General features: G+C 39.8%; 1 protein-coding gene across 1 annotated transcript in view; it reads left to right on the forward strand.

Moving 5' to 3' along the window:
- HECTD4 (HECT domain E3 ubiquitin protein ligase 4) overlaps window positions 1-23139 on the forward strand; it is a gene marked incomplete at its 5' end in the record, with an annotated part of 190514 nt that overhangs the window by 56239 nt on the left and 111136 nt on the right. Inside the window, 5 exons of the mRNA XM_082667923.1 lie at window positions 995-1103; window positions 1774-1912; window positions 4787-4957; window positions 14998-15190; window positions 19387-19545. Coding sequence (XP_082524049.1) covers window positions 995-1103; window positions 1774-1912; window positions 4787-4957; window positions 14998-15190; window positions 19387-19545 — 771 coding nt within the window. The remainder of the gene's footprint in view (window positions 1-994; window positions 1104-1773; window positions 1913-4786; window positions 4958-14997; window positions 15191-19386; window positions 19546-23139) is intronic.

Consider the following 23139-nt stretch of genomic DNA (forward strand, 5'->3'; position numbering starts at 1 on the left):
TAGTAAGTGGATTGATTTTGAAAATAAAAACAAAGTTTTATTTGTAAGCTCTCTTATTAAGGTAAATTCTCTAGAATATGTTAGTAAACCATTTACTATCATTCAGAGAGATACTATTTGTTTTAAGCTTGGGGAAGATACCCCTGAGGGTAAACATACTTGCTCTTTTTAAATAGAAGTGATATTATACTTTTGTGCTGTGTCACTCCAGAAATTTAAAATTAGGATCTCTAGATGGAAAATCCACAAGGAGTAGATTTTAGTTCAATGTATATCATCAGTCTATCAACATAAAATCATTTGCCATTCATGGGGCCCTGGCTTTGTACCAGAGAGCAGTGTGGGTGTTTACCTATGTTGTCTCATTTAACCATCACAGTAACTCTTGAGGTACATATTATCTTCATCTTACAGATGAAGAAACTGAAGTTCAAAGAGGCCCAAGGTCAACTAATAAGTGCCCCAAACTCTTAAATCTCACACCTTTTTTATTACACAAGCCTTAGCGAAAGTATTGTATGCTTAGTCATTTCAGATTGGAGTTAGGAATGTATTTTTGCTTTTCAAAAAAAAAAAAGGAAAAAAAATCTTTGGCAGAGACTGAACCAGGTTCTTCTGCTAATAACTATCTGACCTCTTTCCCTGATCTTGGTCTCTAATCCTACATTCATTTTGGAGTTTTGTTTTAGGTGTTCAAGCCATCTTCCCTGGAAGTCACGTTGAAGCACTTATTTTATTATTTTTATTTCTGGCAGTACTGTGCAGCTTGCAGGGATCTTAGTTCCCCGACCAGGGATCGAACCTGGGGACCGGCAGTGAGAGCACTGAGTCCTAACCCACTGGACTGCCAGGGAATTCCCAAGAAGCACTTATTTAAGAAATGGGAGATTATCTTTCATTCAGCCTCCTAATGGCTTTTTCATTCGAAAAAGCACGTTTATAATTTCATTAGAAAAAGCATGTATATAATTTACTTGTGAAAAAACGATTTCAGATGCTGACTTGGGACGCTGTGTCACGGCAGATGGTCTTTACCTGTATACTACTAACTCAGTTGGAAGAGGAGTAAGCAAATTGGGGTCTGGATTACATGGTACTCTCAGGTCAGTTGCATGGAACTTGCTGAATGATTTGGCTGGAACGTTTTCCTCATTACCTAAATCTGTGATGAAGACACCCGGGAGTGCGTGCTAACTCCCCATAGACTGATGAGTGACTAAACAAGTCTGAATGACTGGTTTTCTCTTATTGTCACTTTCTTTCTCTGGTTCTGTTAATGCATTTCAGCTTTGTTTTGACTCTATAAAGAGTTTGGTAGCCCTAAAATCATTGTTTCTAGCTTCTAGCCAGAAATTCCTCTGTGATCAGAATTTTTATATTAATGACTTCTCCATGTTGATAAATGGGTATTTTTCGAGTTAAGTCTTTTTGTTCTTGGATTTGACATTGGATCAGTGGTGATTTTTTTTTTCATTTGGGATATAAGATCTATGAATTGCTGCCAAAAGAAACCACAGTTTGAGATCCTTATGTATATTCAATTAGACCGTTTCCCCAACTTTTTCTCCTCTCCAATTTGTTGTGGGAAATTAATATTTGCCATAGTTTGTCAGTCTCAAAGTTAATATAATATGTTTATTCTCCATCAGATGTTTTGCATACTTAGTTATTGAAAAGAAATTAGGAGGGAAATGTTGTTTTGTCTGTTGTAACTCATTGCAGGGTTTCAGACATGACCTGGTGACTTAGCCTGTATACCGTTTTTCCCCACAGAGGTTTTGTGTACTGCCGGAATGAGGAGCTGGAACCAGGATGGATTGCTTTTGGCAGTGGCAGTCTTCTCCACCGGCCTGTATCTTTTGACAATAAACCTCACTCTCTTTTCCAGGTCATTGACCAGAATACCCTTCAGGTAAACAGAACACCAAGGCTTTGTGTTTTATATTTTGGCGACAGTAAGGGAAGTTTGTGACATCATCAGAAGGAATAATAACACAGCTGATATAGTTTCCTGCCGGAGTGACATCCTTTTAACTGTCATCGTTTGGGCATTCTGTTTTTTCTCTAATGTCTTAAGTTTTCCCACATGATCTGAGTGAATGTGCTCTCTAAGAGTTACTAAGGCCAACAAACTTTTTTTAGGATTAAAAAAATTTTAGAGAGTCAAAGATGGTATAAATCCCAGCTTTTTTTTTTTAACTAGATCTATTTTGGGAAGGCATTATCTCCCTATTCAATTTGTTCTAAACAGCCTTTCTGTGGGAATGGGAGCTTTGAAATGAGTTTAGATAAAATCATTGTGCGCTTGGGATTGAGCTCATCCTTGGTGCTCTTAAAGCGCTCTGTTATGGCACTTGCTATATTATACTGAAATCGCCTGCTGTTGTGTCGAACTCCTCCCCAAGACCACACACACACCTTTAGGTCAGGACCCTGTCTTACTCATCTTTGTGTCCTTAGAATGTAGCACAACATTTGATTGATAATTGATAATAACAGTGTCTCTCTTTGCCAGGCTGTGGGTTTGGCAATTTACATACACTTCCTCTCCTTATCTGTGAGGTGTGACTACGGCAGTTTCATCTTACAGTTAAGGCACCTGAGGCTAGGCACGTTGTAAGCACTCAGTAAGTGTTTGTCCTTCAATGAAGGAGTGAGCTTAGAGAGGTTAAGTATCTTGCCACACAATAATGGCAGCATGAGAACTTGAACCCATCTGCTCTAGAGTTTGAGCTCTTTATGCTACAACTTTCTGCCTTTCAGCCAAAGTCAAACTGAACGGTTAGAGTTACTATCTGTGGAGTGAGTGCCCTGAGAGTAGTCACATCCAGGACTTAAGTGGGATGTTACATCTTTTCTTGTCTGTCACTCAACTGTGCCTTTCCTGGAGAACAGTCTTGCTCACCTTTGCATCTGCAGAGCACATAGGAGGTGCTCAAAAATTGTTTGTTTTTTTTAAATTTTATTTATTTTATTTTTGGCTGTGTTGGGTTTTTGTTGCTGCACGCGAGCTTTCTCTAGCTGTGGCGAAGGGGAGCTACTCTTCCTTGCGGAGCACGGACTTCTCATTGCAGTGGCTTCTCTTGTTGCGGAGCACGGGCTCTAGATGCGCAGGCTTCAGTAGTTGCAGCACGCGGGCTTGGTAGTTGTGGCTCACGGGCTCTAGAGCACAGGCTCAGTAGTTGTGGCGCGTGGGCTTAGTTGCTCCGCGGTATGTGGGATCTTCCTGGACCAGGGCTCGAACCTGTGTCCCCTGCACTGGCAGGCGGATTCTTAACCACTGCACCACAGTGGAAGCCCTCAAAAATTGTTAGATGAATAAAATAACAAATAGATGCCAAATTAACTTCATTTCTTATCAGTAATGCAGATAGATGAGAACATTGCCTGTTCTCATTTGAACAGGCAATTTGAAATAGCCTGGGGACTTAAACAGATGTTAAATCTTGGAACGTGGTTTACATTTGAAGTAATGTCAGTATCCTCTGTGCTTTTGCAAAAACTTTGATGCCCAAGAAAGCAGTGTTCTCACTAACTAGATTGGTGCGTTGGAACAATTTGTGGGTAGCTTAAGCCATTCAGTAGCTGTCAACTTTCTAGATGTCTTGGCATTACAGATTGCAAAGTGTGGTTATAGCAACTAAATGACTTTTTTAACTTTTGAGGTAGCAAAAACAAGTCTGGAAAAAAGTTCATATGAAATGAGTTCAGGGGTCTAAAGTAACCTTAGGAAAACTAGTGACCCACCCGAAGAGATGGAGTAACTGAAGGTCATTCTTACTGTCTCCTAAATACACCTGACCTTTTCTAATTATTTTTATTTGGGGATTTTCAGTCCTGTTTCTATTCTTGGATTTTTTTTTTTTAAACCTAGTCAGCAGTTCTCTTGATTCTCATTTTCTCTTATTTTAAGTGCTTTTCTCTGGCAGTAAAAATTAGTATGTAATTGCACATTTAATATGAAATATGCAGAACTTACTCATTACACTGAAACTGAAAGATGTTTAGTATTAGAAACACATGCTTCATGTCTAATACAGAGAATGGGTGTTTGTCTTTTTCCTTCTGCTGGTCGTGGTGAATTTCAGTAAGCCCTCATGTGCAAAGTGAGGATCTGTGTGTACCTTCATCTCTTTACTCCTTCTCCCTCTTCTCTGCTTTTCCTTTTGTTTTTTTCTCACCTTTGCTTTTTTCCTTCCTTCCATAATTATTAATTTCTGAGTTAGACTCTGAATTAGGTGCTGGGAATATAAAGATGAATAAGATATAGTTCCTGTCCTTTAAATATACTTAAGCCTTAAATTTATATACTAAGGGAATTTCAGAAAGTACTGTTTCTCTAAAACTTTGTTTTTTTCTTTTTTTTAACATCTTTATTGGAGTATAATTGCTTTACAATGTTGTGTTAGTTTTTGCTGTATAACAAAGTGAATCAGCTATATGTATACATATATCCCCATATCCCCTAAAAAACTTTGTTTTTAATAAGTGTTTGATAAAACACACATGCATAGCAGATTCAAAGTGTTTAGTAATACTTTTTCCTATTAAAATGTAATGGGAATTAATCTCAGGAATCTTCTAATCTATTGCATGGCCCATTGTATGAACTCTTATATTTCTGTCATATAATTTTCATATATTATTCTTAGAGGTAAATGTCAGTTTTATTTTGACCAGGAGGCCTATTGAATTCTCTTCTTGGACTTAATGGCATTAATGATGAACTGATAGAATCAGAATTTACATGTCACACTAATGAAGTTTTCCTCCCTTTCATGTTCAGGTGTGCCAGATGGTGCCAATGCCAGCCAATCACCTCCCTGTGGGCAGCACTATGAGCACCGTGCACCTTTCTTCAGATGGTACTTACTTCTATTGGATCTGGTCTCCTGCCAGTCTGAATGAGAAAACACCTAAGGGACATTCTGTCTTCATGGACATTTTTGAACTTGTGGTAAGTTTCAGTTTCTCATTTTATGTCTTTGCAGAGACATTTTTTACTTGCTTTCTTTTTATAATTGGTTTACAAAGGACCTAAGAAACTTGGAGTACTTGTACAGTGTGTTCACTCTTGCCTCAAATTGACTTCTCTCTTGGATGTCTTTGAAGATTTCTTTGTTTGGAGTTGTATGACACAAATAAAGGCAAGGTTTTTGAAGGTTAATCTAGCAACAGAGTGGAGATAAGGATAGTTAATGTATAGACAGTGGGCTTTTAAGTAGAAATGCTCATAAGCTTCTTGGAAATTTGGAACTAAATTGCACTAGCAAGATTGGGTCTACAGATGGATATTGGGAGTCCCCAAGAGAGATGACAGTTGATATTGTGAGAAGGCAGTCATTCATTCATTCATTAGATATTGGCTAAGTATCTACTGAGAACCAGGCATGGTGGTATCTAGGTGGTGGGAATACAGTGATGGGCAAGGGGGACAGGACCCTTGCTCAAATGGAGCTTGAATTTTGGCGGGTGTGTTGAGTTGTGGTGGTGGTGGAGAGACAAAACATTAACCAGAAACAAGTGAACAGATACGTGGACAACATAATTTGAGGTAGTGAAGGAAAAGTAGTAGCTAACCAGATGAAGAAGTTGGGGAATAGGGAGGAAAGAACATGGTAGGAAAGGGAGACTACAAATGGAAAAGCTCTGTGGAGGGAGCGAGCATGTGTTTTATTGGAAAGGACAGCGGGCCAGAGTGGTTGAGTGCAGAGAGAAGAGCTTGGGGCAAAGAGAGACTGGAAACCATGATGGTCCAGATCTGCACTGTCTAATATAATAGCTAGTAGCCACATGTGGCTATTTAAATTAATCAGAATTAAATACAATTAAAACTTCAGTTGCTCAGTTGCATTAGCCACGTTTCAAGTCCTCAGTAGCCACATGTGGCAGGCTAGTGGCTACCATGTTGAACATCAAAGATAGAGAACATTTCCATCATTGAAGAAAGGTCTATTGGACAGCACTGGTCTAGATAATATTTGTAGAGACTTGTAAAGAAAAAATTGCCCCAAGCCAGGTCTGTGACAAAACCTTTTTATATAATGTAATTTACAACCTCCTTCTGGGAAGAAATTAGCATTCCTGAAGGAAAAAAAAAAACACTGAAGCAATTTCTGATAAACTTTAATGGGGTTAAAACTTGTTCTGGGAAAGAAGTCATCCATCCTGCCAGTTAACTGTCAGTCTAGTAACCTTTAACTGTACATTCTTTTTTTTTTTTCTATCTAGTTTCTCAGTATTCTCAAATCATTATCTTTTCTTATAAAATGTCTTAGCCAGAGTGAGTCTTTGAATTGATCTGCTAGAGATTGTACTACTAGAAGATGCGTTCGTAATTAAATTGTTAGAAATGCCTTTTTTAAAAAGTTGTTTTTAAACAGACCTAACGAGCTAGTTAAAAGATTTAGGTCTTTGTCCTAAGAATAATGGGAAAACATCAAAGAATTCCCCTTTCCCTTATATGCTTTTGTTAAATTAAAAAATATCTATATCAAAGAAAAACATGTACATGGATTAAAACTTGAGGTAGCACATCTAGGCTCATAATGAAAAGTGAGAGTCTCTTGCCCCATCCCTAGCATGTTCCTTATAGACAGTTACTTTAATGGTGTCAGCTTTTCCTTCTTCTGGTGGCTGCTTTCATATTTCTAAGTAAAAGGCTTATATTGCTGTTTCTTGGTTTACTAACCCTATATATATTGTGTGTGTGTGTGTGTGTGTGTGTGTGTTTTGTTTTTTTTGTTTTTTGCTGTGATAGATGAGCATTTGGCTCAGTTCATCCCCTTTCTTTCCTCCTTCTTCCTAATGTATTTATTTCATTCATTTTAATTCCTCTTTGGAGGAGAATATCTTTGTAACTTATAGTTAACCTTTTATTACTTGTTCCTCAGCTCTAGGTAGTAGTAGTGTCCCTTCCTGCACGAACCCGTGTCCCCTGCATCGGCAGGCGGACTCTCAACCACTGCACCACCAGGGAAGCCGTATTCTTCTTTTTAAAGTATGATGATGGCATTGTGATTATATAAGAAAATGTCCATATTTTTAGAGATGTGTAGTGAAGTATTCAGAAGTGGAATTACATGATGTCTAGGACATGCTTTATTTATTTTTAAAAATTTTTACTGGAGTATAGTAGATTTACAGTGTTGTGTTAGTTTCAGGTGTACAGCAAAGTGAATCAGTTATACATATAAATATATCCACTCTTTTTTAGATTCTTTTCCCATGTAGGCCATTACAGAGTATTGAGTAGAGTTCCCTGTGCTCTACAGTAGGTCCTTATTAGTTATCTATTTTATATATAGTAGTGTGTATATGTCAGTCCCAAGTCTGGGATATGCTTTAAAATGCTTGAGCAAAAATAGATGGGTGGGTTAAACAGATTTGGCCGTATCTGGTTAAATTTGGCCGTTTCTGGTTGAATCTGGATGATGGATATATGGAGGTTCACTATACTATTCACTATTTTTGCATTTTTGAAATTTTTCATCATAAGATAAAAAATTCTTAAGCATCACCGGCCACTAGTTTAGCAGCTTCTAAAATGCTGACTTGGGGGACTTGGTGGTCCAGTGGTTAAGACTTAGCCTTTCAGTGCAGGGCGTGCGGGTTCAATCCCTGGTCAGGGAGCTAAGATCCCACATGCCCTGTGGCCACAAAACCAAAAACATAAAACAGAAGCAATGTTGTAACAAATTCCGTAAAGACTTTAAAAAAATGGCCCACATCAAAAGTATATTTAAAAAATAAAATGCTGACTTGGGAAGGTAAACATAGATATCTATCTGGCTTTCTGCCTATGGTACTTTCACAGAAGGGAACACTGTGTAGCCATTAAAAAGCATGGGGCAGATCTGCATCTATTGAAGTAGATTAATTTCCAAGTTATATTGTTTAGTACAAAAAGCTAGGTTCAGAGCACTGTGTATAATCACTACCTGCTGTATGATAAAAGTTGTGGCTGGCGGGGAGGCGTGGATTCTCTCTGGAATTGTCCTTCTCCTATGATAACAGCTCTCCTCTCTCAGTGGATCACTCACCACAGCGTACAAATACATGAGAGGATATCCAGCCTTGAAAAATCAAAACCAACTCCCTTGACCCACACCCGCCTCCACTCCCCTATTCTTTGGCTCCCATTTACAGCAATATGCTTAAAAGAGTTTATTTTTACTGTTCTGTGTTCTTTCCTCCCATTCTCTCTTGAACCTGCTCCAATCAGTTTTGTATCCTCATCACACCACCAAAACAGCTCTTCCCGAGTTCATCGGGGACTTCCACAGTAGTCAATTCAAGGGCAACTCAGTTTTCTTTTTACTCGACCTTTTAGCAGTATTTAACGTGGCTTCACCCCCTCTGCCATTCTTGAAAAGGTTTTCACTTGGACTTTGGGACACCCATAGGACTTCTCCTGTCACTGGTTGTTCCTGCCCAGCCTGTCTTCCCTACCTCTCAACAGTCACGGGCACCAGGACCTATTTCCAGGACCCTTTCTCTCTATCTGCTCTTACTCCCTTGTTGATCTCATCCTATCTTGTAGCTTGAAACACATCTCTATACAGATAATGCTCAAATTTGCTCCTCAGCCAAAACCTGTCCCTGAAGCTCTAGATGCGTATTGATGTGGATGGGTGTTTGTATATGCACAGAATATGAGACTTTTCCGGTTGGAAGTCTGATAGTTCCCTTACGCTAGACATGCCCTCTACCAAACTCATGATTTTACTCCAGACCTGCTTCTCCTGCAGGCTTTCCCATTTCAGTTCATGGCATCTGTGTCCTTTCAGTGCTGGCCAAAGACCTTGGTGTCCCTCTCTATTCCTCTTTCTTTCCTTCCCAAATTCCATGTCCAGTCATCATATGCTGTCTGCTTTACCTTCAGAGTGTCTCCCAAATCCCATTCACCTCTGTAAAGGTACTGTGTGATTTGGGCCCCCTCTCACCCCACTCTAGCCACACCTGGTCTCCTTGCTGACATACAAACACACTGAATGTGCTCCCCCCTCTGGACCTTTGTGCTGGGCTGTCATCGCACAGGTAACCAGATGGCTTGTTCTCACTTATTTTAGGTCTCTGCTCAAATATCACCTTATCAGAAAGACCTTTCTGACAATTCTTTATAAATTATTTTATGTAAAATATAATCCTGTCCCTCCTTATCCCTTTTACCTTGCTTTTTCTTTGTGGCTCTTATTACTGCCAGTTTATTTGCTTATTTATTGACTGTCTCCCTTGCCTAGAATGTCAGCTCCAGGGCAGGGATTTTGTTCTCTTTTATTGACTGCTGTGTCCCCAGCACCTAGAACAATGTGCCTGGCACACAATAGGTGATTACTAGATACTTGTTGAATGAGTGGAAGCATCACAAGAAACTGGAAACATTAGTTGCGTCTGAGGAGGGAACGTAGTGGGGAAGGCATTGCTTTCCACCGTTCATCTTTCTATGTGTTTTAAAAGTTTAAAAAGGGGCTATAAAAAGTTAAATTTTGGGGACTTCCCTGGCAGTCCAGTGGTTAAGACTTCGGCTTCCAATGCAGGGGATCTGGGTTCGATCCCTGGTCGGCGAGCTAAGATCCTACATGCCTTCGTGACCAAAAAACCAAAACATAAAACAGAAGCAATATTGTAACGAATTCAATAAAGACTTTAAAAAAATTAAATTTTTATAAAGTTTTATACATTTTTATAAGAAGGAGAACTTGGTTATTAACAGCATTGAATTCTGTTCAGAAGTCAAGATTGAGCCTGAAAGAGGTCTTTTGAATGGAGAATATGGAGGCTATTGGTGGTAGCCTTAGCAAGAGCTGTTGGGGAGGGTAAGGGGTGGAAGCCAGATGGAGCTGGCTGAGAAGTGAGGTGGAAAAGATGGTGGTGAAGAATAGATAATTCTCTCCAGACGTTTGCAATGAAAAAAGGAGAGAAATCAGCGGGGAGGTAGTGGAGTAGACTGTGGGGACATGGAAGTATTTTTAACTTTGCTTTTTAAACCTTAAATTATTATGATTATTTCTTTTACGTTTTTATTGGAGTATAATTGCTTTACAATGGTGTGTTAGTTTCTGCTTTATAACAAAGTGAATCAGTTATACATATACATATGTTCCCATATCTCTTCCCTCTTGAGTCTCCCTCCCTCCCACCCTCCCTATCCCGCCCCTCCAGGTGGTCACAAAGCACCAAGCTGATCTCCCTGTGCTATGCGGCTGCTTCCCACTAGCTATCTACCTTATGTTTGGTAGTGTATATAAGTCCATGCCTCTCTCTCGCTTTGTCACAGCTTACCCTTCCCCTTCCCCATATCCTCAAGTCCATTCTCTAGTAGGTCTGTGTCTTTATTCCTGTCTTACCCCTAGGATCTTCATGACATTTTTTTTTCTTAAATTCCATACATATGTGTTAGCATATGGTATTTGTCTTTCTCTTTCTGACTTACTTCACTCTGTATGACAGACTCTAGGTCTATCCACCTCATTACAAATAGCTCAATTTCATTTCTTTTTATGGCTGAGTAATATTCCATTGTATATATGTGCCACATCTTCTTTATCCATTCAGTGGATGATGGACACTTAGGTTGTTTCCATCTCCGGGCTATTGTAAATAGAGCTGCAATGAACATTTTGGTACATGACTCTTTTTGAATTATGGTTTTCTCAGGGTATATGCCCAGTAGTGGGATTGCTGGGTCATATGGTAGTTCTATTTGTAGGTTTTTAAGGAACCTCCATACTGTTCTCCATAGTGGCTGTACCAATTCACATTCCCACCAGCAGTGCAAGAGTGTTCCCTTTTCTCCACACCGTCTCCAGCATTTATTGCTTCTAGAGTTTTTGATGATGGCCATTCTGACTGGTGTGAGATGATATCTCATTGTAGTTTTGATTTGCATTTCTCTAATGATTAATGATGTTGAGCATTCTTTCATGTGTTTGTTGGCAGTCTATATATCTTCTTTGGAGAAATGTCTATTTAGGTCTTCTGCCCATTTTTGGATTGGGTTGTTTGTTTTTTTGTTATTGAGCTGCATGAGCTGCTTATAAATTTTGGAGATTAATCCTTTGTCAGTTTCTTCATTTGCAAATATTTTCTCCCATTCTGAGGGTTGTCTTTTGGTCTTGTTTATGGTTTCCTTTGCTGTGCAAAAGCTTTGAAGTTTCATTAGGTCCCATTTGTTTATTTTTGTTTTTATTTCCATTTCTCTAGGAGGTGTGTCAAAAAGGATCTTGCTGTGATTTATGTCATAGAGTGTTCATGTGTTCATAGAGGTCCATCTCCCCCTTCACCTGATGGGTTTATTATTTCCTTTAAATTATGATCTGGCTGACTGAGATGCCCTTCATTCATCCTTCCTGTGTTAATCCAGTGCCTTGTCTGGGTAGCAGGGTAATAAGCCTTTGTTTTCAAGGTGCTTACATTAGAGTGTGGGGAATGAGTAAGAAAGGAAACAACAAGAACAAAATAATTTCAGCAAGTGATAAATGCTGGGGAGAAAATAAAACAGGATAATGCGATAGAGAGTGAGGGGGCATGGAAGTGGGGAGCCACTCCAGTTTGCCTGGCAGATAGGGCCATTCTGAGGAAGGACATTTGAACTGAGACGAGAATGATGAGAAGCAGCCATCCATCCTGCCAGGGAGGGCAACCAACCATCCCCGTTGGCCTGGGCCTGAGAGATTTCTTGGGACATGGGACTTTCAGTGCTAAAACCAGGACAGTCTCGGGCAAACCAGAACTAGTCCAGTCCAGGAAGAGGGATCAGCAAGTACAGGCCTAGCGTACAGGCATTTTGGAGGGGCGACAGAAGGCAGTGCGGCTGAAAGTGTGGTGAGAAAGGGGGAGCAGAGGCAGACCAGCCGGGGAGGTCAGTGGATGTTGGACCCTGTGGACCTTACCAGTAGGTTGGATTTTATTATAAGTGTGTTGGGAAGCTGCTGCAGGGTTTCAAACAGGGAAGGAGATGGTTTTATTTACATTTGTAAATAAATCATTGGCTGGTGTGTGGAGAGTAAAGCATATGGGGCCAAAGTGGAAATGGGGAGACCAGTTGAGAGGCTGGATGGTCATCGGGCTTGAGGTGCTTGGGCCAGGAAGGGAGCCAGAGGGAAGCTTCTCATCGTTACTAACTCTGTGCTGCTTCTTACTCCTCCCAGGCTCTTCCCCTCCTTTCTAAATCAGTAGTAGCTTTTTCATCCCAAAGAGCTTCTTAGCTAAGGACAGAGGTTCCCAGATTTACCACTTGGGCACCAAAGCCCAGTCCTCCTTGCTTCTCACAGGCGCTTTATCAGGTTTTCTTTTCAGTATTTTCAAAGTACTTGAACACAATGATACGATTTTTTTTCTTAAGCTATCTGCTGTCTTTCTCATAGGGCTAGTCTGGGTAATGCTTCTGAATGCCAAGTGATTGCTTTTTATCTGGATGCCTTTGAAGGGTCATATTTAGAGTCGTGCAACATAACTAGAGCTATACTTGGTAAAGGGTAATCTAGCTGGGGTGTGTGTGTGTGTAAAATGACGTGGTAAGATGTGGACGTGTTAAATTTTAGGCGACAGAAGGCTGCTCCAGTCGAAATGCTGGGGAGTGGGAGGCAGTTGGAGAAGCGGCACTAGATCTCAGTAGCAAGGCTGGGTCTGTATATAGAAACGTGGGAGCCACCTCGGAGAGCTGGTATTGGATTTGGGCCAGGGCACTGATTTGTTTACTCAGCAAAGCTTCAAGTATTTACTGCATGCCTCTGAGTGCTAGAAATGTTATGGTGAACAAGGCAGGCAGGATCCCGGCTCTCAGGGAGCCAATATTCAGTTGGGGCGGGGAAGGTAGAAGGTCAAACAATCAATGAATTAATGAGTAAAATAATTTCAGAGAATGGTAAATGCTGTGCAGATAAAACTGGGTGATGTGCTCTGGCTTGTGGGGGGTGGGTGGGTGGATGGAGGAGATTCCTCTTTAGATTGGTAATCATAGGAGGCTTCTTTGAGGCAGTGACATTTTACCTGAGACCCGAATGATGGGAAGGAACCAGCCACACATAGGAGGATCTAGGGACAGAGTGTTTCAGGCAGAGGTCTTAGACACCAGAGGCTGGGTCTAACTCTAAGCAAACTCCCATTTAGGTAAGTGGAGATGGGAACCAGCAAATAAGAGGAGAACAAGGAGGGCAGGAACTATCTTGGCTTTGCTCATTAGAAGAGTCCCTTACACATAGGTAAGTGTTCATGTTAAAAAGAAACAAACTGGGATTGTGTTCTACCACTGAGACTGAGGAAGGACAACCTTAAGAGTTCTGGCAACCGTGGCACAACCTACACGGAAGTCAAGAAAAAGGTTGATTTTGGTTCTAGGTTACTCTCGGCCCATCAAGAATGTCCACTTGTTAGAGGGAGCTGAGTTAAGTAGCTGCAAAGTGTTAAAAAGCAGAGGGGAGGAAATAGAAACAGCATTTCGAACTCTCTAAGAAACTCATTCCCTTACCATTTGTGAATGTCTTGTAAAAGCCTCCCCCCACCAGGTCCAGCCCTTCCGGGAACCTCGCCTGGCTGTGCTCCTCAATTTGCTCTCTTTCTCTTGCCTCTTCTCTGCTACCACCCTTTCACTTTGTACTTCTTTTTTGTTTTTTTATTTGCTTCTGGAAGCCTTGCCGCTTTATACTCCTGTTCTCTCTTATCTCTAGTCCTGCCCACCTTCGCTAGTGGCATCTGTTTCTGAGACTGCAGCCAGATCCAGGAGCCTGGGTCTGGAGGGGGCAGTGGGTACAGAGGCTGCATGAGATACATTTGGGACATTTGATAGTGAGTGGGAGTGGAGAAGAGGGATGGTATTGCAATGGGCCACCAAGGTTTTGTTTAAGATCCCGGAGGCCTGTGAATACCTGACACCAGGAAATCAGAGAGGGAGACCTTGAGCGTGAAGGGGCAGATGGGAGATAACTGAGGGAGCAGTTAGAGAGGAGGCAGAGTGCTTCTTCCTTAAATAACATGAGGTGAAGTGCTTCTTCCTCTGGATTAAGAGGAAAGGAATAGGGCTTCCCTGGTGGTGCAGTGGTTGAGAGTCTGCCTGGTGATGCAGGGGACACCGGTTCGTGCCCCGGTCCGGGAAGATCCCACATGCCGCGGAGCTGCTGGGCCCGTGAGCCATGGCCGCTGGGCCTGTGCGTCCGGAGCCTGTGCTCCGCAACGGGAGAGGCCACAACAGTGGGAGGCCCGCGTACCGCAAAAACAAAAAAGAGGAAAGGAATAAATGAGGCTGGATACAAAGATTCTTGAGTGGGAAGAGAGATGAGTGGGAGCAGCTTACAGTAAGTGGTCTGGATCTTTTTAGCAATAGAGAAAGCCAGGTGGTCTGCTTAAAGCCAAGCTCAAAATTTGGTGAAGGAATTTTGGAATCACCACTCCAGAGATTTTTCTGGGGAATAATCAAGTGATGAAGGAAGAACTGCCAAGTACCAGCAAGGATCCAGTTGAAGCTGGCGTATATTTTTAGCAGACAAAGTCTGCCTTTCTCCACGATTGCTCTGCCAATACCCAAGCAGCTGGGGCTAGTGTTGACTGCTGTTAATACAGAGTTTGGATTTTAGCCAATTATATTTCAAGAAGACATTATCCTCATAGTTGTACTTAGTGGTAAATCAAGATCTGATTGACTTGTTTTCCTCTCATCTTACTTGTACCTGTCAGAAGTTTGTAATTAGTGAGAGCTGCCTGTGGAATTCAATATAAGGAATTTTAATCAACAGCCTTCCATAGAACCTATTAAACTTAGCTCATTACTTTTAAAATCTGGGCTATTATGAAAAATGAAAGCTCTCAAACTTCTCGTAGCCTTCCTTTTGTTCTCAGTTTCTGTAGCGCAGTTAGGTTTTGAGGTATACACCTACTCAGGTACAATTTTGGGAAATGTTTTTGAGTAACCAGATGACAATAATACACTTCTCAAGTAGAAATTTGCTAAATGAATGGAAACAGATATCATTTAAGGACCTCTTTTTCTTTAAATATTAGGTTGAAAATGGTGTATTTGTAGCCAACCCGCTTCAGGAACGCACAATTCTAATGAGAAAAGAGGGCGAATCTGCAAAAAGCATTAATGAGATGCTTCTGAGCAGACTTTCACGCTACCGAGCCTCGCCATCCGCAACGCTGGCTGCCCTTACCGGCTCCACCATCTCCAACACCCTGAAAGAGGACCAGGCAGGTAGGCTGCCCTTCGCTTTTTCAGCTATATATATTTTTAAGACCTTATTTTTTAGAACAGTTTTAGGTTCGTAGCAAAAGTAAAGGAAGGTGCAGATTTCTCGTCTACCTCCTGCCCCCACACATGCACAGCCTCCCTTATTATCAACATCCCCACCAGAGTGGTCCGTTTGTTACAACTGATGAACCCACCCTGACACATCATAATCACCCAGAGTCCATAGTTCACCTTAGGGTTCACTCTTGGTCTTGTACATTCTGTGGGTTTGGACAAATGCATAATGACATGTGTGCATTATTATGGCATCATATACAGTGCTTTTATTGCCTTAAAAATCCTCTGTGCTCTATCTGTTCATCCCTCCCCACCCCCCAAACCCTGGCCACCACTGATCTTTTTATTGTCTTCATAGTTTTGCCTTTTCCAGAATGTCATGTAATTGGATTTATACAGAATGTAGCCTTTCATATTGGCTTCTCTCACTTAGTAATATGCCTTTAAGATTCCTCCATGCCTTTCCATGGCTTGGTACATTCAGCTTGTGATTAGTGCATGCTGCCTGTGGAATTCAGGCAATACTTGTTATTGAGCATTTACAGTGTGCCGTACAAAGCACTTTGCTTTACGTAGTTCACCGTTTTTAATGTCCTTCCAGTCACTTTTCATTTTTTTTAATTCCAAGCTAATACATACTGTTGGCTGTGGACATGAATTAGCATGAATCTGTAATAATTCAAAGCAGCTCTGTGTTTAATGGTAAATACCTTATCATTACTGTTAGTATAAACTTTTCACATTTAGCATCTGCTTCATGAATGTAAAAAACTCATTTAGCATCATCTTCACTAAATACATTCTTTTTTTTTAACATCTTTATTGGAATGTAATTGTTTTACAATGTTGTGTTAGTTTCTGCTGTGTAACAAAGTGAGTCAGCTATATGTATACATATATCCCCATATCCCCTCCCTCTTGCATCTCCCTCCCACCCTCCCTATCCCACCCCTCTAGGTGGTCACAAAACACCGAACTGATCTCCCTGTGCTATGCAGCTGCTTCCCACTAGCTATCTATTTTACGTTTGGTAGTGTATATATGTCAATGCCACTCTCACACTTCGTCCCAGCTTACCCTTCCCCCCTCCCCCGTGTCCTTAAGTCCATTCTCTACATCTGCGTCTTTATTCCTGTCCTGCCCCTAGGTTCATCAGAACCATTTTTTTTTGACTCCATATATATGTGTTAGCATACGGTATTTGTTTTTCTCTTTCTGACTTACTTCACTCTGTATGACAGACTCTAGGTCCACCCACCTCACTACAAATAGTTCAATTTTATTTCTTTTTATGGCCAAGTAATATTCCATTGTATATATGTGCCACATCTTCTTTATCCATTCATCTGTTGCTGGACACCTAGGTTGCTTCCACGTCCTGGCTATTGTAAATAGTGCTGCAATGAATATTGTGGTACATGATTCTTTTTGAATTATGGTTTTCGCAGGGTATATGCCCAGTAGCGGGATTGCTGGGTCATATGGTAGTTCTATTTTTAGTTTTTCTAAATACATTCTTGACCAAGAAAATGAGAGGCAAACCTTCCACAACAGAGGTTGCTTTTTCTGGAATTTGGCATTTAGTGTTTGCACTTTAATATTTGAAAATAGTTACAGAGTTTGAAAGTGAAAACAATATAAAAGGTATATGCAGAGAAATCTTACTCCCGTGTCCTTGTATATTCAGTATTTGCCCCACCCTACCCCCTATAGGTAGCTCTATTTATTAGTTTTTGTTTATCCTGTCAGAGTTTTTTTATGCAAAGAGAAATTAAATTAATTTAGAAAGACAAATTTATGTATTTTTATCGTCCTTCTTTTCTCAATAAAAGGTAGCCTTCTAAACACACTGTTCTGTACTTTTAAAGCAGGAATTCTTCATGGGGATAAGCCTTTCAGAGGTTCATAAATATGCTCTCCCAAAGTTTTAAATAACATATGTATCATCATAATTTTTATCAGATGTTCAAGGCCATTTATGACCCCCCCAAAGTCAAGAACCATTATTCTTGAGGAGTTTTCATATTACATACCAACTACATGAGTTTATAACAAATCATGACCTGTAGTAAAAGATCAGGCTAGAAAAAGAGCCATGTATAGAAAAATGAATCTGAATTAATATATGTTTAATGAATTTAATGCAGTTTTATGCTTTAATCCTTTTATATATTGAAATGTTAGGAAGAGAAAATATTTGTGATTAATTCATTGTGAGACTATCAAATTTTAAATACTTATTAGTCCGTATTAGAATTTAAGGATAGTATGTTACTTCCACAGGTCTCCATTGTATCAAATGTAAGTAGGGAATTTATTAATAGTTGTTATAACTTGGGTATGTGGATAATTTGAATTATAGGAAATAGTTTGTAGAGGACAGTCCTATTACCTAAATGAACATTTTCCTGACAAGCTGAAGGCTTGATCTGGGTTTGTCCCTTGGGAGAAAATTGAATACTAGCCTGCACAATAGAAATACTAAAAGGATGTTTGTTACATAAGAAAACATGGGTGATATCAGAAAGTGGACTCAGAAGGCAAGGGTATATTTAGAATCCTGTGAAAACTGGTATCTGTAACTCTAAACATGTGATTTCACTCATACTTTTATGCACATTCTCTATGTATTCATTTAACCTGAGGTTGCTACATAAAAATTCACCAGTTATAGGCTAAGTGAACTTTTGACAATTAATTCAACATTCAGCGGGTCTAGGATTTTTAATTCGGTGATAAACTAATACCTATTACCATGTTAATAAGAGTATGTATATTAAAAACATCTTGGTGAAAACCACGATTGTGTGGTTATGCTCTTTGTGTGGTTATGCTCACAAAGTTGCTAGTTTTTCAGTCGTTGCCCCTTTTGGGTTTCTTACTTATGGAAATTTATGCTACTGGATTTATGTCCTAAATGAAAAATATACTTGTTGGCGGCTTGGAAGTTTAAAAAATGGAGCTTTTTAGAACCACAGGCATTCAAAGCAAATGACAGATTCGGTTTCACTTGTCTAATTTTTCTAATCTAAACCATCTAAAGATAATTTTACGTCTATGTAGGCAGTCATATTTTATACCTTGACAGCTTCCTAGGTAAAGCACTCTTTCTGTTGCCATCGTCAATCTTCACTGGACTAATATATAGAAAATGTTAAATTCACCCTACATTTTCAGATCTGCCAGTGAGTAAGGGAAATTAAAGTACATTTTATACCTCTTGATTAGATACAATAATTATTTTCCTAATGATAGTTTATGTCACTGACCCTAAAAAAAAGAAAATACATCATGGGTTATAAATTCTGTGGACATAAAGTTATTTTCTGATAGACATTGTGAAAGCTTTTATTAACTAGTTATGGGTTGAAATTTCTAGTAGATTCCATGTTCAGAGCTGTTTATAATAAATTTAATATCACAAACCTGTTAATAATTTGTTCTATATAAAATGAAAAGATCTCTACTGGAGCACAGTTTCCTAGGGGGAAACATAAACAGTAGGATTCTTCTTTTATTTTGAGATTTAGTCCATGTGAGGGTTCATTCTTTTGAAAGATCTTTATGTTATTTATTTATTTATTTATTTTAACATCTTTATTGGAGTATAATTGCTCTACAATGGTGTGTTAGTTTCTGCGTTATAACAAAGTGAATCAGCCATACATATACATATATCCCCATATCTCTTCCTTCTTGCGTCTCCCTCCCACCCCTCTAGGTGGTCACAAAGCACCGAGCTGATCTCCCTGTGCTATGTGCTGCTTCCCACTAGCTATCGATTTTACGCTTGGTGGTGTATATATGTCCATACCACTCTCTCACTTTGTTCCAGCTTACCCTTCCCCCTCCCGTGTCCTCAAGTCCATTGAAAGATTTTTAAAAGACATAAGGACATATTGAATACTGGGAACACCTTTGAGAAATGTTCAGGTCATGTAACCAGAAGGCTTGGGACCAGGCTGTGGAGACAGAAGATCATTATTTTGCCCTTAGCTTATTATTTCTTGCTCTGTATTTTGAGTCTGAGTGTATTATTGTTAGAATTGGGGGCCCCTTTGTTATACTCTAATTTGGTTTGGTAGTCAAATTAATCTGTGTGTCAACTATTTCTGCTCACCATTTTCATTCCTTTTTACCAGCAAATACTAGCTGTGGCCTTCCTCTAAAAATGCTTCGGAAGACGCCCATTTACACCTGTGGTACATACTTGGTGATGCTGGTCCCACCTCCAGGGGGATCAGGCAGCTCTGCTACCCGGTCTCTTTTTGGTGGAACAAGTGGTTTGTCATCTTTAAAAAGTAAGTGAACTTTATTTGTGGCTCTTTTCCCAATTTGTCCCTAACTTTGAAATTTAAGGTTTTTCCTAATAGTGATTTTACACTTGCTCTGATTACAGATGCTCTTTGATAACAACAAAAAACCTTATCAGTATAGTTATAGGCTAGGAGGAATTAAAAATAGAATTTTTGAAAGTGGTATAATAGTACACTTCTGAAAACTATTGTCCTGTAAAATTACTAGAAATAATAATGAGGTCAGGAAGATTCTAGGAAATAATCTGTTGCCACTTTATTTACTGACACTGCAAGAACTCTACCCACTGGAGAGCTATGAAAATACGTCTGTGAAATACCTCCATTTTAGGACACATAAAAATGTATATGATACAAAATAATATATGCAAAAATTCATTACTGTTAAGTGTACATGTATATATTTTTTATGTATTTCTTTATTTTTAACATCTTTATTGGAGTATAATTGCTTTACAATGTTGTGTTAGTTTCTGCTGTATAACAGAGTGAATCAGCTATACGTATGCCGCCGCATAGCACAGGGAGATCAGCTCGGTGCTTTGTGACCACCTAGAGGGGTGGGATAGGGAGGGTGGGAGGGAGACGCAAGAGGGAGGGGATATGGGGATATAAGTGTACATATATTTTTATGAAAGAGGGAGGCATACTATAGTAATTAAAGCAATGTGATTTTGGCTTCAGAGTGGACAAATAGTTAAATTGAAAATAATATAGGGCTTCCCTGGTGGTGCAGTGGTTAAGAATCCGCCTGCCAATGTAGGGGACACAGGTTCAAACCCTGGTCTGGGAAGATCCTACATGCCACGGAGCACCTAAGCCCGTGCGCCACAACTACTGAGCCTGTGCTCTAGAGCCTGTGAGCCACAACTACTGAGCCTGTGTGCCACAACTACTGAAGCCCATGTGCCTAGAGCCCATGCTTTATAACAAGAGAAGCCACCACAATGAGAAGGCTTCACACTGCAATGAAGAGTAGCCCCTGCTCTCCGCAACCAGAGAAGAGCCCTTGGGCAGTAGCAAAGATCCAAGTCAGCCAAAAAATAAATAAATAAATAAATAAAATAAAAATAAATCAATTAAAAAAAAGAGAAAATAATATAGAATAAAAAAATGTTCCTTTTACATTGCCATTTTGTGTCTTTCTTACCTTAGGGACATCATTTAACCCCTCTGAGCCTCAGTTTTCCCATCTGAAGAAATAAAAGGCTAATAGTATCTCACATCATTGTTTGGTGATCATATGCAATAAAGTATGTTAGAGTATTTCTAAAAACAAAAACAAACCCCAAATATTCCTTTTATATATGGTAACACCTTTTTTTTCTTTTTTTTTTTTTTTTTTTTTTTTTGCGGTACGCGGGCCTCTCACTGTTGTGGCCTCTCCCGTTGCGGAGCACAGGCTCCGGATGCGCAGGCTCAGCGGCCATGGCTCACGGGCCCAGCCGCTACACGGCATGTGGGATCTTCCCGGACCGGGGCAGGAACCCGTGTCCCCTGCATTGGCAGGTGGACTCTCAACCACTGCGCCATCAGGGAAGCCCCTGGTAACACCTTTTTTTTAACATTCCTTTTTTCCTTAAAGTTTGTTTAGGCACATAAAATTAAAATGTTTTAAAATCAGTTTACTTATTTTCATTTTCCAAAATTTCATATTCTGTCTTTTAAAAATAATTTGCTTTTTTTTTTTTAACATCTTTATTGGAGTATAATTGCTTTACAATGGTATGTTAGTTTCTGCTTTATAACAAAGTGAATCAGTTATATATATACATATGGTCCCATATCTCTTCCCTCTTGCGTCTCCCTCCCTCCCACCCTCCCTATCCCACCCCTCTAGGTGGTCACAAAGCACCGAGCTGATCTCCCTGTGCTATGCGGCTGCTTCCCACTAGCTATCTATTTTACGTTTGGTAGTGTATATAAGTCCATGCCTCTCTCTCGCTTTGTCACAGCTTACCCTTCCCCCTCCCCATAATTCCATTGAAGGATTATATTTCACATTTAGATGTTTAAAAAAGCATTTCTTACCCAAACTTTAACCTGCAGATATAAATTTAACCTCAACAGCTTAAATAAAACCATTTATCTAGTATCAACTTAACCTTTAGGCCATTTCAAGTAGTGCACGTGTTTGGGATTTAGATACTCATAACAACTCCAAAACTCTTTTGTCTTTACTTTTTAAAAATTCATTTAAATATTTATTTTCTTTATTTGGTTGCACCAGGTCTTGGTTGCAGCAGGCGTGCTCCTTAGTTGCAGCTTGCAGGCTCCTTAGTTGCCGCTGGCTGGCTCCTTAGTTGTGGCCAGCAGGACCCTTAGTTGCAGCCAGTGGGCTCCTTAGTTGCGGCTCGCTGGCTTCTTAGTTGCGGCATGTAGGGTCCTTAGTTGCAGCAGGCGGGCTCCTTAGTTGTGCTCGCAGGCTTCTGAGTTGCAGCTCGTCAGCTCCTTAGTTGTGGCATGCGAATTCTTAGTTGCGACATGCATACAGCATCTAGTTCCCTGACCAGGGATGGAACCTGGGCCCCCTGCATTGGGAGCGCAGAGTCTTAACCACTGCGCCACCAGGGAAGTCTTCTTTTTTGCTTTTAGAATCAAATGGGTTAGACTTTTTCTCAACAGCCTGTTTTCTCTAATACGTGACCAGGATGCCTCCTTTAGCCCTCGGGTAAATGATGTAAATTTACTATTCACTTCAAAAACAAAAAACAGCTTTATTGAGTTATAACTTACATACCATAAAATTTACCCCTTTAAAGTATACAGTTCAGTGGTTTTTAATATATTCAGAGTTGTCCAGCCATCACCACAATCTAATTCTAGAACATTTCCATCCCTCTAAAAAGATACCCCATACCCATTAGCAATCAGTCCCTTTATCCCCCCCTTTCCCCACCCCCTGGCATCCACCAATCTACTTTCTGACTCTATGGATTTACCTATTCTGGACTTTTCAAATATATGGAATTATACAATATATGTGCTTTTGTGACTGGCTTTTTTTTTTTTTTTTAAGCGTAATGTTTCCAAGGTTCACCCATGTTGTAGCACAAATCATTACTTCATTTCTTTTTATGGCCAAATCATACTTGATTGTATGAATATAATCCATTGACATTTGAGTTGTTTCTGCTTTTTGACTGTTTTGAATAATGCTGCTATAAACATTCATGTACAAGTTTTTGCGTAGACATGTTGTCATTTCTCTTGGGTATATGTGTAGGAGTAGAATTCTGGGTCATGTGGTACCTGTATGTTTAAGCTTCGGAGGGACTGCTAAACTGTTTTCCAGAACGGCTGTACCATTTTAGAGTCTCATTATCAATGGCTCCAATTTTTCCACATCCTCTCTGACATTTGTTATTTTTCTTTTTTTTTTTTAATAGCTGTACTCCATAGTGGGTATGAAGTGGTATCTCATTGTGGTTTTGATTTGCATTTCCCTAACAACTAATGATGTTGAACATCTTTTCTTGTGCTGATTGGCCATTTGTATATGTTCTTTGGAGAAATACCTATTCAAATCCTTTGTCCATTTTAAAATTGGGTTATTTGTCTTTTTATTCACCATTAATC

Source organism: Grampus griseus (assembly GCF_964374135.1).
Source record: "Grampus griseus genome assembly, chromosome: 12".
Taxonomy (NCBI): domain Eukaryota; kingdom Metazoa; phylum Chordata; class Mammalia; order Artiodactyla; family Delphinidae; genus Grampus; species Grampus griseus.